The sequence below is a fragment of the Notolepis coatsorum genome, assembly GCF_963971535.1.
Source record: "Notolepis coatsorum genome assembly, chromosome: 17".
NCBI lineage: Eukaryota > Metazoa > Chordata > Actinopteri > Aulopiformes > Paralepididae > Notolepis > Notolepis coatsorum.
Window position 1 is genome coordinate 3,418,281 of NC_140181.1, and position 18,633 is coordinate 3,436,913.

An 18,633-nucleotide genomic window follows, 5' to 3' on the forward strand; every position below is an offset into this window, starting at 1 on the left:
GTAGACTGAAAGGCGCTATATAAAACGAAGTATTATTATTATTATTATTTCTTTCCGTAGCCTCATTCTGGTTTTCGCACTTCTGATTGGCCACTGACGTTCTGAAAGAAATAGACGCTCTCTACAGTAAACAACAAGAGGACGCTCGCTATGAATCTACATAATAAGAACGCAGTAATAATAACGAACTAACAAACCATTTAGCAACTACTTGGAGAGATAATTGATATACAACATGGAAACGAGATAAAGAACATGTTTGAAGGGCTGCTGGAGTCAACTGGACTAACGTTACATCTCGACCACCGCAGACTGGTGACGGTGAGTGCAATGTGTTCACTGAAACTCAAGATCAACGGATTTTGACTGTACGAAATCTGCCAGGGAATCTCATAATACTAATCAAACAATATAAATATAGTCCTTTCATGCACAATTGATATCCTAACTATTCTAACGTTGCAATGCTTTGATTGATATCTTAAACAACGCTGCAAGATGGTTATGAATGAATTAATGAATGGATGAATGAATGAATGAATGAAAACTTTATTTAACAGATTGCAGAATGGGTACAATACAGTACGGCTCAATACATACAATTGTTAAGGGGATGCAGACCTGAGAAAGACGTTTGTCTTGTTTCCATCAGGGTCCCCCATTTTCAATTCATATAGACATTTATGACATACACAACATACATGACATTTATGGCATAGGGACATATAGGTATTTAGTACTGATACATTTGTGACATAAGCGGTATTCAAATATACAGTACTGTTACCCCTAGATCCTGACAGAGTATATACATATGATGGGGAGGGGACTGTACATTAGGAGGGGGTGGGTGGGTGGGAGAGAAATATACATACAGCGGGGAGGGAATATATAATGAAACGCTCTAGACCACATTGCTTAGCAGAGTTCGGTGATGTGAATGGAAACTGTCAAGTTGATCAACCGATTTTGAGTATATGGGGCATGGGACTTGAGCAATTTTTTTTTTTTTTTTTTTTTAAATAACTAAATAGTTACTTTTCACAGTAACTCATTACTTTTGGGTGTAAGTAACTAGTACAGTAACGAAGTTACTTTGAAATGAAGTAACTAGTAAAGTAACTGAGTTACTATTTTTCAGTAACTAGCACAACACTGCTCCCAGGTATGTGAGACTCAGAAATTATCTTCAGTGGGTACGCCCCGAACGACATCCTTCGAGCTAAATCGTTAACCAGAAACAACAAGCTCTTAGAGAGGTTAATTTTGTATCCTGAGAACTTGCCAAAATTTGAGATAATGTCCAGTGCCTTCGTGATGGAAACATGGGGATCTGACAGGTACAGGATCAGGTCATCTGCATAAAGTGATAGTGTATGTGTTTGGCCGCACCTATCAATACCTGCAAGGCCTGCATCGCTCCTCAAAGCGACCGCCAATAGTTCAATGGCGAGATCGAACAATAAGGGACTCAATCCGCAACCCTGTCTAGTGCCCCTCCCTATCTGAAAGTATTTGGAAATAGTCTTATTGGTTCGGACCGAGGCCTGTGGTGAAACATACAAGACCCTAATCCAAGCGCGGAAAGTGGGCCCGAACCCAAACCTCTCGAAAGCTGTGAAAAGATATTCATATTCGATGCGATCAAACGCTTTCTGAGCATCGAGAGATAACAGAACCTCTGCCGTGGGTGGGGCTTCAGGAGAATATATGATATTGAACAGCCTACGTATGTTGCCAAAAATATGACGCTCCAGAATAAAGCCTATTTTATCCGGGTGTACCACTGTATGAATAACTGACTCCAGTCTACTGGCTAAAACTTTGGTTAAAAATCGTATAATCGCAGCACAGCAAACTGATTGGCCGATACGATTCACACTTCAGAGGGTCTTTTCCTTTTTTAAGAAGGACTGAAATTGTGGCCTGAGTCATTGTGGGTGGGAGTGACTCCCGTTCCAATGCCCCTGCATATACATCTTTTAAAATAGGAATTTTAAGTTTGAGAGAGAATGTTTAAAAAAAACTCTATTGGGAAGCCGTCCGGCCCTGGGGCTTTGCCACCCTTCATCTTCCTGATAGCTCTATCAATTTCAGCCACAGAGATATTGCGGTCGAGATCAGACCTATCCTGGTCACTTAAGGTCTGCAAATCAAGATCATAGAGAAACTGCACCATCTGTATATCCTCCCTCTTCTCAGAGGTGTAAAGGTTCTCATAGAACTCCTTAAATTGGTTATTAATGATTTTTTGATCGGTAGCTATTCCATCTGAAGTGTCAATCTCTGCAATAAGTCCGGCCTCTGCAGACTGTCTTAGCTGGTGACATAGCAATTTTCTGGCTCGTTCCCCATGTTCATAAAACTCCTGGTGAGATTTAAGATGAAGCTCCTCCACTGCCAGTGGACAGGGTGTCAAATTCTGTCTGCAGAGTAATTCTCTCATTGTAGAGATCAGTGGATGGTGAGGCAGAGTGTTTATGGTCAATCTCTTTTAATATGGAAGTCAGTTCATTGAGGCATGTTGAGCGTCTCTTATTCAGACCAGCATTAAAAGCTATTATCTGGCCCCGCAAGTATGCTTTCATCGCTTCCCAGAAGTTACAGTGGCTTATGTCTGGATGTTTTGGAAGTTAATAAAATCAACAAACTTTTCATTCGACAATAAGCATGAGTTCAGCCGCCATATTCGTTGTGGGGGTTCATTATTTGGAAATCCCAGTGCCATTGTAACTGGGCCGTGATCTGAGATAACAATACTCTCACAATCGCTTGACTTAAGAAATGGGAGGAGCCTTTTGTCGAGTAGATTAGATAATCAATCCTGCTATAGGACTGATGTGCTGCTGAGAAGAAGCTATATTGTCTGGACCCTGGGTGTTTGTACCTCCATGCGTCAATCACTCCGTATGCCTGTAGAAAAGCATTAATAGTCTCTGCTGATTTACTCAATGTTCGAGGTGTTGTTCTGGATCTGTCCAGCAGGGGATATAGGACTGTATTTAGATCTCCTCCCAAAATCAAATGATGACTATTCAAGTTTGGAAGCAGAGAAAACAAATCACGAAAAGATTTAGCATTGTCCCAGTTGGGAGCGTAGACACATGCCAGTACCACCGGTATATTAAACAGGTGTCCCTGAACGAGAATATAGCGACCATCGCTGCCCGATATCACCTTTGATTGTGTAAACTGCACATCTCTATGAATAAGAATGGCTGTACCATGGAATTTGGCATCACATTTGGAATGAAAAATCTGCGAGATCAGCATATTATGATTCTTATTAAGCAAATGTGTTTCAGTTAAAAAGGCTACATCTGTTTGCAATTTTGATAAGTGTGCTAATATTTTGCTGCGTTTCACTGGGTGATTAATCCCTTTTGTGTTCCATGTTGTAAATTTTGTAGTTGCCCCCCGCAGTTTATTAGAATTAGGTACAGCCATACCGTGGTAATTACCTCCTGTTTACAGACAGCCCAGGCACAGAGCCCTTTAATTGACAGTAACCCTATATAAAAACAATGCATCATTAAAGACATGAACAAAAAACACAAAAGAAAACGAGGATACAAACACAAAACATCCGAAGACACCCCTGCCGGCCCCTCCCCAAATGAGACTGCAGAAACCTCTACCTGTCTTTCCTCCTCTAACAAAACCATAATTCAAAGCTTACACTGTGGGGCTGAGCCTTACCAGAACCGTGTAATACTAAAACTGAAATAATACTAACCAGTCTAACCACAATCAGTCTTTACCTTCTATAAGGGCAACCAAACAACAAAAAGATGCCAGTGAGGGAATATGGTACGAAGCTCTTTCCAACGCGTGGTGCTTGTTGATAGTAAATGAGGTCTTCTCTTTGAGTGCATTTAAAAGTTTTATTTTCGCTTGCAGAGTGGAAAAAGCAAAGCATAACATAAACTTGGTGTTTAAACTGTAACCCAAACAAATGACTAGTGTTGCAAAATAAACCTGAAAAATAACTCAAAACAAAACATGCACGGTTGAAAAACTGTGTGGCTTCCCTGTGACGGTTCCCCAATTCCCTCCCACTGCGCACCTGTGACACACATATAAATAGGCTGTGCCCGAGAACATCTGAGCCCCGCCTCCTATGCCCACTGCCCAGCTAATTAGTCAATAATCTCAAGACACCTTCACAATAACAGCACCTTCATACAATAAAGTAACCACGGAAAGATCATCAAATTGGCTACAACACACCGGCCCCTAATTGCTACTGTATAAGAACGTAACAATTAGGGATGTCCGATATTATCGGCCTACCGATATTATTGGCCGATATCGGCATTAAAATGTGATATCGGAAAATAACAGCTAATTTAATTAACAGAAAAGATGGGGAGCTGGGTGCTCCAGACTCCCAAAGCTCAGGACATGAATAAAGAAAAGCACATGGTCAAAAGTAGCAAAAATGGACAAACAGCAAAAAGGCCAAAATGGTGAAAAGGCAGTGTGAGCACAAAATTAGGTCTTCAGGTTAGGCTTCTGGAGAACCAGTGACGAGCGACAGCTGCAAGACAGAGAACGAACTGCTTCAGCCTCCACTCTGCTCTGCTCTTGTAGGGCGTGGTGCCTCATCATCACACCTGTGTTAATTAGAACAGCGGCCATTTTAGACACAAGCAAAAACAAAAGAAGAGTGTCAATCAAACCACCAATTAGTGACAGCACACTACAACCACAATGCGAATATGCACCACAGACAGTAAGTATCCCTCCACCATGTGAAAGTAATACGTAACACCCCCAACTATAGCCCAAAGAAATCATCACCAAGAGAACGAACATAAATAAATAAGGGGATACTTACCAACCTTACCTATAAAAAATGCAACCACACACACTAACATGTGCAGCGCCTGTACTGTGTTGAGTGTGAGCCTCGGTCAAGAGTCACACTCAACTGTACATCAAAAAAATCTCAGTCCTTGCCCCACAATGGTGGAATGAACTACCCACCCCAGTTAGGACAGCCGAAACACGTCCAATCTTTCGCAGTCGACTAAAGACGCACTTCTTCAACCATTATCTAAAAAAATAAATAAAAATCTAACCCTAACTAACCATACTGTCATGCACTTGTCCTAATAAACTAACCTACACTGTAGCACTCAACACTTTGATGAACATTGTTACTCAGCTGATAGAGTTGTGCCCTTCCTGATGGCTTGTTGTACAGAACTTGTAAGTCGCTTTGGATAAAAGCGTCAGCTAAATGACTAAATGTAAAAAATGTAGCTTCAATAGCCTCCCGTTCTACTGCTTTGATCTCACGGTCTGCCTTGGCAATAGCTGCAATCTCACACACACACATACACACACACACACACACACACACACACACACACACACACACACACACACACACACACACACACACACACACACACACACGGCACGGCTCTCACCTTGAGCTTGGAGATCATGTTCTTCTCGGAGTCGTCGAAGCCGCTCTGGTTGGTGAGCAGCCTGCGGGCCAGGTGCTGCTTGTAGTACCGCTCGAACACATCCTTCTCCTGCATGAAGCGGAACAGCACCATGGGCTTGTCCAGGACGGACTCCACCTCCTGCTCCGTCAGCTGCAACACACAAGGGGGGGTGAGCCTTAACCCTTAACCCTTTCACTACCACACAAATGTGAATGGTACCCAACCCTAATACTAACCTTGTACCGTCTTTCACAAGTATGCTACTAAGGAATCTACCATGCCAATATTACTACCTTGACTATATTATTACCTACTATGCACTCAAGTTCGACACTATTTGAAGAACAATGTTACTTACGCTTAGTTTAGTTTAAGTTTCTTTATTTTTTTACCCAGGGACTGATTGATTGATTGAATTTATTGGACAATCTAAAATCACATACAATACTGATACACAACATGTACAGCCATCACTTATAATTTAAAACCGTCGAGGATTGAAACACAATAAAACCTTACGGTTTATTTCCATTGTGGTCCTCAACAGTGCACATTGATCAACGTCTTCAGTTTCCACATCAATGTAAATGTGTCAGAATTAGCTAATGAGCTAGTTTCCATCTGTAGTCCCTGCCTACCATGCATGTCTTCATGGTGTGGGAGGAAACCAGAGTACCTGGAGGAAACTCACGTGAACACAGGGAGAACATGCAAACTCCACACAGAAAGGCCCCCTGCTGGGGTTCGAACCCAGGACCTTCTTGCTGTGAGGCAGCAGAGCTAACCACTGGGCCACGGTGCTGCCAGAGTTGTACCCTTCCTGCTGACTTATTGTACAGAACTTGTCGCTTTGGATAAGTATCCGCTAAATGACTAAATGTAAAATGATATAGGCCAGAATTTCACAACTGTCTATAGGACGGAGATAACAATGGGGAGAATGAAACCCATGATCAGAAGAATAGTAATCGTCTACTTTCTCTAATTGGACTAATTGGAGTCGGGTGAAATAAACCAGTGATGTGATGGGGCTGCATACCCCTTGCACCCCCTTCTTCAGCTTGTCGTCGATGAAGAGAGAGAGGTACTCTGGCGAGCGGGAGTTGAGGTTCAGGAAGTACTCAAAGTCCCCGGCGATGGTCTGCTTGAAGAGCCTGTCGTTGTTGAAGGACTCCAGGAGGAAACGGTCGAAGTACGTCTTCAGGTCCAGCAGGCCCTGGGGGGGGGGGGGGAGGAGGAGGAGGAGGAGGAGGAGGAGTTGATGTCACTGTGTGCATTTGTTTGATATACAACCATGACTCCACTTTCACCTTCAGTTCAGCTCTCTGGTCTGCAAGTGGTGTAACAGATTGATTGATTGAAAACTTTATTAACAGATTGTAGAATGGGTACAATACAGCAGTGGTTCCCAACCTTTTTCCCCCAGGGACCCCCAAACATCTCTGATGAAATTCGCGGACCCCCTCCTAATAAGATACCATAAAATACTTTTATTTTTTTCATTTTAATAACAAACTGCTTATACACAGGCATATGCATCACAATTAGACCCACTATGCTTCTTTGACTTGTGCCTTCAATCAACAAATCTCATCTTGCACCATATGCATTTCAAAATGTTTGGCCAATATTCAAATGCTGTATTCATCCTCTCAAATCAGGCCCTAATGGTGAACGGTTTGCATTTATGGAACAAATCAATGCAACAAATTAAACTAAATATGAGACAGGAAATTCCAATCAGTAGCAGAGAGAATCTGTCCTAGCTGGGTTTAATACCTTTTTTTTGTCATTTTAATAACAAACTGCTTATACACAGGCATATGCATCACAATTAGACCCACTATGCTTCTTTAACTTGTGCCTTCAATCAACAAATCTCATCTTGCACCATATGCATTTCAAAATGTTTGGCCAATATTCAAATCCTGTATTCATCCTCTCAAATCAGTCCCTAATGGTGAACGGTTTGCATTTATGGAACAAATCAATGCAACAAATTAAACTAAATATGAGACAGGAAATTCCAATCAGTAGCAGAGAGAATCTGTCCTAGCTGGGTTTAATACCTTTTTTTTGTCATTTTAATAACAAACTGCTTATACACAGGCATATGCATCATAATTAGACCCACTATGCTTCTTTGACTTGTGCCTTCAATCAACAAATCTAATCTTGCACCATATGTATTTCAAAATTTTGGCCAATATTCAAATCCTGTATTCATCCTCTCAAATCAGGCCCTAATGGTGAACGGTTTGCATTTATGTTGAATGAAGTAAGAATCCACTGCAGTAAAAATATCCTTATCCTTATCAAATAAGGTTGACTGACATGAGAATGTCCTGCTTCAGATCCTCATTTTCGATATACTGCACATAAACGATGAGCACAGCCTCGTCTGCGACAGTTGTAGTTTCATCAAGTTGTATGGCAAATGGACCCTTTCTAAGCTTTTCTGACAGCTGCTGCTCGCAATCACTTGACATCTTATCAATTCGGTCTTTCACTACATTGTTCGAGAGTGGTACTGATTTTAGTTTATCCGCCACCTGTGGGCCGCACAGTTTCTAAACCATTTTGATGCAGGCTGGTTTGATGAGCTGCTCGCCAATATTGTGCGGTTTCTTTGCTTTTGCAATTAAAAGCGAACACTCAAAGGAGGCTTCGGTAGCCTTCTGTAAATCACTGCCACCCCTGCTCCACGCTACTCTAACATCAACAGGCTTGTTCGCCTTGAGAGACTGTTCTTTCCTCCGAAAAAAGTCCGGATCCTTCCCAACGGTTTCTGGGTGCTTAGATGCCTGATGTCTCTTCAGCTTGCTGGGCTTCAGGCTCGAGTTTGCCAACTTTTCTCCACAAATCACACACTCAGGTCGTTTGTCTGGTCCCTCAGTGAAGCCCATGGTGATGTAATTTTCGCGATTGCTGTAGGTCCTAACTTTTTTTGCAGATGAGCTGCCGTCATCTCCTTTTCGTTTGTCACACATTTTCGCCTCTGGCAGCTGACTGCAGACGAGCCGAGAAAGTTAACTAGCGTGCTAGGCTAGCTACAGAAAGTGATAGTCAACTGATTCGCGTTTTAGCGGCTACCCGGTAGCCTACTGTTAACGTTCAAAAATCATGTCTAGATGTTTATTTATTTATCTTTATTTTTTATTGTAGTGGAGAGACTATTCATGCTTCTGATGATAAAAATATGCTAATTAAATATTTCTCTAAAAAAAAAAAAAAAAAAAAAAATACCTCAAATCATCTGTGGTCTGGCGGACCTCATGCGCCCCCTGGCGGACCCCCAGGGGGTCCGCGGACCCCAGGTTGGGAATCACTGCAATACAGTACGGCTCAATACACACAATTGTTAAGGGGATGCAGACCAGAGAAAGACTTTCGTCTTGTTTACATCAGGGTCCCCCATTTTCAATTCATAATGAGCTCTCTGATCTGCAAGTGGTGTAACAGCTCTCTCTGATCTGCAAGTGGTATTGAGATTTCTCTGGGCGACAAAAATAAATAAATAAAATAAACGTAATATTCAGAAGGACTTTTTCGCCCTATTTTGAGACATGAACCGGTCCGATGGAAGCTCAGAGCGTGCTCTCAGTACTCCGTACCTGGATGTAGTCGAAGGGGTTCTTGCCCTCGCCCTCCTCCGACACCAGGGCCTTGCCCTGCTCCCTCAGGTACAAGCTCATGCACTCACACATGGTCTTCAGGCCGTCCGGCACGCGGCTGAACAGCTTGTACATGCAGCCCATATCTGGAGGAGGAGAGGAGAGGAGAGGAGAGGAGAGGAGAGGAGAGGAGAGGAGAGGAGAGGAGAGGAGAGGAGAGGAGAGGAGAGGAGAGGTGGTGAGAGGAGAGGAGAGGGGAGGGGAGGGGAGAGGGTAGGAGAGGAGAGGAGAGGAGAGGGGAGAGGAGAGGAGAGGAGAGGAGAGGAGAGGAGAGGAGAGGAGAGGAGAGGAGAGGAGAGGAGAGGAGAGGAGAGGAGAGGAGAGGAGAGGAGAGGAGGAGAGGTGGTGAGAGGAGAGGAGAGGGGTGGAGAGGAGAGGGGAGAGGAGAGGAGAGGAGAGAGGAGAGGAGAGAGGAGAGGAGAGGAGGAGCGAGAGAGGAGGTTACACTCTACTGTGTCGTCATCACACTGTACAACGGAAAAGTGTGCAAATGTACCAGTAAAGTGCAATATTAATATACAATGTAGAGCAGGGGTGTCAAACTCATTTTCACAGAGGGCCACATCAGCATTATGGTTGCCCTCAAAGGGCCAAAGACCGTATAAATGTTAATGTAAAATAAATGTAGCTACACATTTACATATTGTTAAACATAGTGTTTCTGTATTTATTACTTATTCAAGTTATACATATTGCATATTCATTTGCATAAATGTAAAAATATATCTTAGCTTATGTTATTTTAACAAATAATTTTAGTTTATCAGAACCCCATATTACTCCACCAATCAATGATCAAACCATTCAAGTAAATAACAAAGAAGAATATCATCAAATACAAGCTATGACATTAAGTTTGTTCAAAACCTTTTTGTCACAGTCAAGAGGGGCAGAACTAACAACTGTGAGCTGCAAAGAACACGTGGGACAGATGTAGCAGATGTTACAAAAACAAATGGCTGCACACAACCTTGCAGAGGCCATACATCCAACTAATGGAAGATAGTTTAATTAACTTTAATTAACAGATTGCAGAATGGGTACAGTACAGCTCAATACACACAATTGTTAAGGGGATGCAGACCAGAGAAATACTTTCGACTTGTTTACATCAGGGTCCCCCATTTTCAATTCGTAATGAAATTGCTATTATGTGTCTGCATGAACACACAACTGTAACTGTACTCAAAAATAACAAAATAAGGGTTGTCTCAGTTCACAACTATATTGGTCAAGTTTTGGGTGGGACTTGTTTGCGTCCCTACAGCTTCTTATTCAATTGACCGAGATGCTCGGTTATGTCACACAGCCAGTTTGCATCTGACAGTTCAGACAATATTTCTTCAACCCTTTGTTACCTATTCCGCCTGGATCTTTTTTGTATTTTGGGCTGTAAAATTGTCAAAGAATGTCTGAGGAGTAAGTGCTTTTGGCTTTTTTCCTTTGTTACCTGAGATGTTCAACATACATGTATGTGTAAGAATGTGTAATAACTAAGGCTGTCAAAGTTAAAGCTTTATTAACGCATTAACCCACAATTATTTTAACACTGCTATTTTTTAACCCAATATTAATGTAATTTTTTTTTTTTTTTTTTTTTTTATACCCGAGCACTTGGGGGGCCACATCAAATGACGTGGCGGGCCGGATTTGGCCCGCGGGCCGTGAGTTTGACACCTATGATGTAGAGGTATAAATTAGTACTACTGAGCATAGTGCTAATAAGATGCATGTAGAGAGTTAGTCTAGTCAAGGTGAGAAGCACGTTCAGTCACAGACTCATACACCCCCCCCCCCCAATGGAAGCGGACATGACCGGGTAGCCTAGCCATTATCCAACTAACACCTCTCCCGAAGGCTACCCGGTCATGTCCGCTTCCATTCATTGTGCTAAGCTAGGCAAATGTGCAGCCAGATAGCTTTCTACTGAACGCACAGAGAGGAAACTGGTATCTATTTTCTTGTCTCTCTCTGGAGAAGACGGTAAGCTAATTTCCCCAAATGTTTCTATGGTATATTGACTTGAGAAAACTGTGCATTACATAGCCAAGGTGTCTGTATAAAGTAACTGATAAATGCCCATGCTAGTCTCCGGTCAGATTGATAACTCCATAACTCATTGGTCCGCTCATCTCGACATCAAGCAGCGTCCTGCAATGTCTTTGATATTCAGAATCCAATGCGTCTACAAAATGCTGTTATTACACCTGACCGACAGAGTTAGCATATGCACCGCTCCGACCCCCCCAGTCATCGACCATGGTCAAGTGATTGAAGTTGCGGAATCTATTATTTTATTTGATCACCGGGAAGGATTTATCTAACCAGTATGACACTGTCGTTAATCAGATGATATCCATTTCCCTAATCCGTCACACGGCAACTAGGAGAGAGTTACTCTAGTCACAATACAACGCTTATACAATAAGTCACAATACAACACTTATTATCCAGAGTCAAGATTCTATATGATTTTTAATAAGCCCATATTATCTACTTCTCTCTTTAGGTCTCTGTGTGGAGAAACTCATATGTGATCATTACCACTAGAGTTTTACATCATAAATCATAAACATCACGGGGCAGTGTTTCTGCCGACTCTCCTTCATCATGCAAAAAGTTACAAGTGCAACATATTTTAACGCTTACCAGGACTGTCAGAAGGATTCACACGAAGTAGGTTCCAAAAGGTTTTATTTTAAAAATACAAGATTACAAAAAAAATACAAATTCAGTTTTACAAGTATAAAAGGTTCCTCTTAAAAATGTCAGAATGCAGAATCCAAAAATCTCTCTTGAGATGGGGCGAGTTAGCCCTTATAAAGGAAAGAAGATCTTTTTGCCATTGGTTTAAATACTGTGATGTAATTTCATTAGCAAATCAACGTTTAAAATATCAGTACATATTATCCAATCATTGTACTGTACATATACAGTAAGTATCATCCCCTTTCCCCTACTTGCGTTACATGCAGTTACATAGTAATTCAAGTATGGAGAGTCCCTCCACACACTATTTAACAGGGCAAGGCTTGCAAGGGTTACTCTGTTAACCATGTGTCTGCCAGTGCCGCGAGGCCATCTGTGAAACCTCCCATCTCGAGTTGCTCTCAGCCATTGTGAACACAGAATTTACACAGTACATATTATTACAGTATAGTAATATATAGTATTACACACTTTCTTTTTAAGCATAGAATTATGAAACATATAATCAATTCAGCAGTATATGTATACACCTCTATACCAACATTTCTGACTGTAGCATAACATTAATATTTAACTATTATATAGTTTTAAGAGTGTATACGTTTATTACACAGGTGGCGCTCGTTGACTTGTGGCACACATAACGTGTGTCTTCTCAACTCCTTTAGTTATTTGTTTCGGTTATGTATCAGAACAGGGATTCACAAGTATACACAAAAGTACTTGGGCTGTCTTCTCTAGACTTTCACATTTCCGCCTTTATCTACCCCCGGCCTGGGGCCTCTCGCTTCTGCCACACTATCAGTAAAAAGCAGACGGATCAGTAAGGAACAGGTAGTAAAGAATGCAGGCAGGCTAGGCGAGGCCTTCTGTGGGTAAAATCCCTTTTCCATGGCAGAGGCCCCCCTGTCAAGGCCCCATCTTTCATAGTTACCTCCCTTCATACATGCTTGCACCTCTTATACAGACCAGGCAATTCATTCTTCTCTTAGCAGAAACTTATGATTTGCCTATGAAGCATATAATTACATGTGAAAAATAGGTTATACGGCTATATTGTTACATAAACAAAAGGTTAGAACAGAAATCACTGTTCACCCAACTATATACTCACTGTCCTCCAACTAGGTTTTTAGAGAACAGGGCTTTGCTTTTTGATTATATTTTTACCAACATTTCTTTTATTGATAAGGTTTGTTGGTTGTATACTTGGCTGTCTTTCTAGCCTTCTTTGGCCTCTCATACTCCGACCAGCCTCTGGTTGTGGGTGGTGAAGAACATGGGCCTCTCTCGTTCTGACAGTAAGAGGAGAAGACGAGGCAGGCTGCCGTAATATACAGTACATAGCCTAAGGTGTATAAAGAATATACAGCTTATATAAGATACAAGTGTATACAAGTTATACAAGTGTGCACCCGTCATAGAGAGCTGTCTCCTCTGCCACGGATCTTCACATATAGACACCTACAGTAACATATGCCTAGATCTAAAACAGATATATACCATAAACATATGCTTAAACCTTTTACATTCCATAATTGACAGAGAGAACAGGATGTCATTATTAACTAGTGTCACTAGTTGGCTGTGACTCTCCACACCCCCTCTGTCATCTCGGTACCTCGGTACCCTGGTAGCCGGCGGGAAGACTTGCATCTGTTGTTCCCTGGCTGGATGGCCCGACAGGATAGGGGTCACATTATTGCTTGGTATCCGGTGGGAAGACTTGCATCTGTTGTTCCCCTGGTCATCTTGGTCATCTTGGTCATCTTGGTCATCTTGGTCATCTTGGGGTCACCCCCTCTGACCTCTTGGATCTCTCCCATAGTTTGAGGTAGGTTGTAGGCGTTCCTGTACAGCTCCTCGAAGCTCAGCCCACTGTTGTTCTTCCCCTGGATCTCCTGGATGCCATTCTTGATAATGTCCCAGCTGTTGTTGACATCCATCTCATCCACTGTCATCTGAGAGAGCGAGAGAGAGAGGTAGAGGGGTTAGTTCCGTTTCACCCAGCATCAGTAGTCCTGGGTGGGATCACTAGTCCTGGGATCACTTTTAAATGCTGTTTTTTTAAGCATCTTCTTGGCCTGCTTGCCAGCTAGAGCATCACACGCCAAGAAGAAATGAGGAAAAGCAGTTGGAGCGAGCGAGACAGCGACTTGTCAGACTGTATTAAAACGGAACAAAAAAACGATTTCTTTATGCGAATGGTTGATTTGAATTTCAAGGACTTTTTAAGCACCTTGTTAAAAAATTAGCTGTTTAAGGAATTCCAGGCCTTGAATAAAAAAATTATAATAATAATCATCAAGCACTTTAAGCACTTCAAGGACCTTGTGCGAACCCTGTATTAAGTAAAGCTTTGATCTGTGTGATTAGATGTTGACAGTAATGAGGGCGTGTGTGTCACTGGGAGTGTAAGCCTATTGTGTGTACTTGAGCCACTGTTTAGACCAGGGGTCGGCAACCCTAGACCCGCGTGCCCGCATTGGCCTGCGGGAGCATTTTCATTGGCATGGGGGGCAGCATTCAAAAATAAAAATAAACAAAACAAAAAAAGCTTATTTTTTTTTACTTTGCTTTGAAATATTATAGTGAAATATTTTGCACTGTTGTCGCATTTATCTTGTTGAAATCCTCCCACAGGTTATTTTTTGTAAGTCGACTGTTTTGCACACCCCTATGACAGCTATACAGCTGTTCCCATGGTGCTCAGCTGTAGCTGTCAGCTGGCCTCCCGCGCCCGCACGCAGTTCCCAGGTAATCACACAGTGCTGCAGTTGCATTTTGTATGTCTTTCATGATGGCAACCCCCGCTAAGAAAGTTAAAGCAAAGGAAATTCGGGCATTCCAGCCCACGTGGACAGACGACTACGGGTTTGTGTGTCAGAAGGACCGTGCTGTGTGTACTTTATGTTTAGAAAATGTAGTTTGCCGAACGTCAGGTGTGAAACGCCATTTTGAGACCAAGCATCAAAAAAGTTTCAAAGATCAGGCGGATAAGGCAGAATCGATTTTGGAGAAAGCATGGCACTTATAATGGGAAAATGCACTTGAGACAAAACACATTATATCCTATATCATTTTATATGAATTCCTCTTGTTTCTTTGAAGTACATTGTTTACAGCTTGTTATGTTTTATTTTGTAATTTTTTTTGTGGCCATCTTGGGTCTATAATATACTTATTGTTAAGTATACTATATACTTATTGTTTATGTGTCTTGTAAGCCCATAAGGGCTGGGCATACATCTGTATGTAAGACATAAAAATAAAAATCAATCAACCAATCAAAAGTTGCACTGGTGCCAAATGTGAATTTCTTTTATATATATATATATATATATATTTTTTGTATCCTCAAACTAAATCCTCAATTTGAATGAAGTGATTAATCTGATTAAATTAGTATTTTTTCTTTTATTAAATCAACTTTCCAAACCTTGACCCAGCTCAGGGAGAAGCCCCAGCCCAACTAAATCAAATAAATCAACTTTCTAATGAATATAACTCATCAGTTTATGTTAATACTATATTGGTCTAGCCTAATCTTTATCTGCAACTGTGAAGGAAAACCCCATTGGTTTATACAGAATGAAGAAAATTTATGTTTTTTCTTTATACGAAATTCGAATGTTGCTTTTGAATTCGAATGCCAACGTAATGAACAAAGGTTCGAACATTCGGGCTCAGCCCTAGTGGACACTCACCTTTCCACGGATAAACGGTAGGCTAGGCATCTTGTTTGAGAAATGCAGGTTTCAATCTATGTTGTTTAACAGTTAATATCATCAGTCCTGTTATGTTTCAAAATGCGCAATACCTTCTGAGAGAATTGTTAAATAGATACACAAATGTTCTAGAATGTTTGATTATGACATCATACTGTGACATCACAACAGCCTGAGTCAGGATGGAGCAGGGACGCGGGAAGGGGGGGTGCGGGGGGTGCTGCAGCTATATAATATATACATATATTTTTTTTTTATTTTTTTTTTATGGCAGTATTTATATATTTGTATATACTGTAACTGTATAACTGTAACACTGTATATTATAAGTTTATCCTGCTCAAAGCACGTCACCATTTTAATAGTGTGTGTATTGAGCCGTACTGTATTGTAGCCATTCTCCAATCTGTTAAATAAAGTTTTCATTCATTCATTACACTACTGTATGTACAGAATCATACGTGTAAAACCGAGTAGATTTTCGAGTGATGACAGACTGTCACAGACTGATTGAATGACAGGTGAAACAACTAATTGTATTCACCTCCCGTCTCCCGCCCTTCCCACGTGCCACGAACCACTGAGCTACTGTGATACAGTGCTTGCGCAGTCAGTCGATTTTAGCTAGTAGTCAGACTTTGCTAGCACAGAATGTCTCACTTGCAGAAAAGAAAAATATCAGATTTATTTTCGAAACGTCCCGCCGGTCCCAGTGACAGTCCCACTAAATCTGATAAACGTCAGAGAGAGACAGAGACGACAGGTTCAGCCTCAGCATCAGGTATTGAAGAGTTAACTGAGTCTGTTCCCCTATACCCCCCCTCGGGCGCCAGGGGCTTCCACTGAGGGGTGATGCAAATAGGGATGGGGTGTTATGGCAGCTCATGATGGAAAGAGTGCGCACCGAGTCTGATCCCGAGTTGAAGAATTGGCTCCAAAAGAGAGACAACTGGATGTCCAACAACATCCAAAACGAAATCTTACAGCTGCTTGCCCATGATATTCAGCGACAAATTAGAGGCAAAGCATCCAAAAGCCCAATCTTTGGCTTGAGCGCTGACGGAACCACTGATGTCACTCACTGGAAAAGAACAATTCTCGTGTAATATACAGTTAGCCGATGACAACTTGGAAGCTCAGAACTTCTTTTGGGGTTTTTACAATGCCCGGCCCAGACACAACAGCCGAGACGCTGTTTTTGTGTATAAAATACTTTTACGCCTCGACCTGCCCATGGAGAGGCTGATAGGATACTGTTTTGACGGGGCCAGCAACATGTCTTGGGGGTACAGGCTAGACCAGGGGTTCCCAAATTTTTCAGGCCGCGACCCAAAAGAAAACGGTGTCAGAGAGCCGCGACCCCCACTATTATAGGAGGTAAAAAAAAAATATTTTAAATGGAAATGTATGGTTGAAACATGCAAACGTTCAAACGCACACACACTAATAAGCATTGGAGGCTTTTAACCAGGGCCGGACTGGGGAAATCATTCAGGCCAGGAAATATAGCCCCAGTCAGGCCACTTTTTAAGCAGGGGGTCCCCAACCAGGAATTTTTTTGTTACAAAGACTTAATTTCCTGCATTCTGGTGCAGATTTTTTTTTTTTTTGTACCCTTTAAATGCCAGTGTTTGTGATGGCATCACAACTTATTGTTAAAAAACAGGCTAGCATAGGTATGATTAGCAACAACACAGATTTGTATGGATTTTCAGTTTTTTGTAATTGATAAATACAATATTTTATTCAACTTCAGCCGTGATCATAACACCACATATTCATTTTATAATTCTAACCCTTTAAATGCCAGTGTGTGTGATGGCATATATTTGCAATATATCAAATGCAAAGTACATTTTTCTGGGGGGGATTATTACAGGCTAGCATGTGTCAATGATTAGCAGTTTTTCGTAAGGATCCCGCCTCCACCAATCACATGCGGCTCCCTTTGTGTGTGTGTGAGAGCGAGAGAGAGAGAGAGATAGTTCTCCAACTTGTGTGAGTTGCAGTGATCTCCTGGTTGTTCCCCACCTAGGTTATCTAACTATTGCGCTGGTGCAAATAGAAACACTGGCCTGGCCTCCTTCTAAGTTCAGTGGCCTGACCAAAAAAAAAAAAAAAAGAAAAAAAATGATTTTTTTTTATTTTTTATTTTTTTAATCTGGCGACCCCCCAGCACCCCCTGCCGTTTTATAGTTCCCGCGTGCCTGGGATGGAGGTGGCGTCTGTGTGTATACACTAAGGCTATGTGTCCACAGTGGACGTTTTATGAGTTGTCAGCTCCTTTCTGTCATTCATTTATATGCTGGAGAAGCGTCAGGCGAGCTCCTCTTCCCAGCACCTCGCCTCGGTTTTATGCACTCTCGGCGGCAGCGTTTTTGGCGGAGCGCTCCCAGCTCATAAAGTTGAAACTAGTTCAACTTTCGGAAAAGCAGCGCGCTCATCAATGTAACTCATGGAGGAAGGGGCGGAGCCGCGGCTGGCGCGAGCCTCAGTTGCATTCAGAAAAACGCTCAGAGCTTTTTTTCTTCTTTTTTCAAAGCGGTCCGCCTTCAAAAAAACTTCCGCAGTGGACACATAGCCTAATAATAAAATAATAACTTAGCTCACCTTTGCATGGCTAAACGATAGGCTAGGCATCTTGTTTGAAGAAATGGGGATAGCCATTCTGTTAACAGTTGATGTATCCAGCTCTGTTCCAAAAACCAAATGCAATGAGTTCTGTTGTGTTGTTTAGTCTATCTGTTCAGTACTGTTCAGTACTGTCTCGAGATGCACAATGAGATCTTCTTCTTCTTCTTCTTCTTATTTGAATTTCCGGCAGTGTAGACGCATCGTGGCGTATTACTGCCCTCCACAATTCTTTTTATGGGCTCTTCTTCTTCTCCTTCTTCTCCTTCTTCACCGTCTTTTTCTCCTTCTACTGGACCCCGTCATCAACTACATTGTCCATTGGAGTGCAGCTAATGCTGCTACTTCCTGTCTGAGCCCCCCTCCGCGGGACCCTCCTTGCCCCCTGCGATCTTATTCTGGGCTGCTTTGTCCCTCTCAGCCCCCTCAGCC

General features: G+C 42.0%; 1 protein-coding gene across 1 annotated transcript in view; it reads right to left on the minus strand.

Moving 5' to 3' along the window:
- LOC311243437 (cullin-3-like) overlaps positions 1 to 18,633 on the minus strand; it is a gene marked incomplete at both ends in the record, with an annotated part of 135,687 nt that overhangs the window by 105,892 nt on the left and 11,162 nt on the right. Inside the window, 4 exons of the mRNA XM_084332667.1 lie at positions 5,439 to 5,609; positions 6,499 to 6,675; positions 9,074 to 9,219; positions 13,722 to 13,803. Coding sequence (XP_084188793.1) covers positions 5,439 to 5,609; positions 6,499 to 6,675; positions 9,074 to 9,219; positions 13,722 to 13,803 — 576 coding nt within the window. The remainder of the gene's footprint in view (positions 1 to 5,438; positions 5,610 to 6,498; positions 6,676 to 9,073; positions 9,220 to 13,721; positions 13,804 to 18,633) is intronic.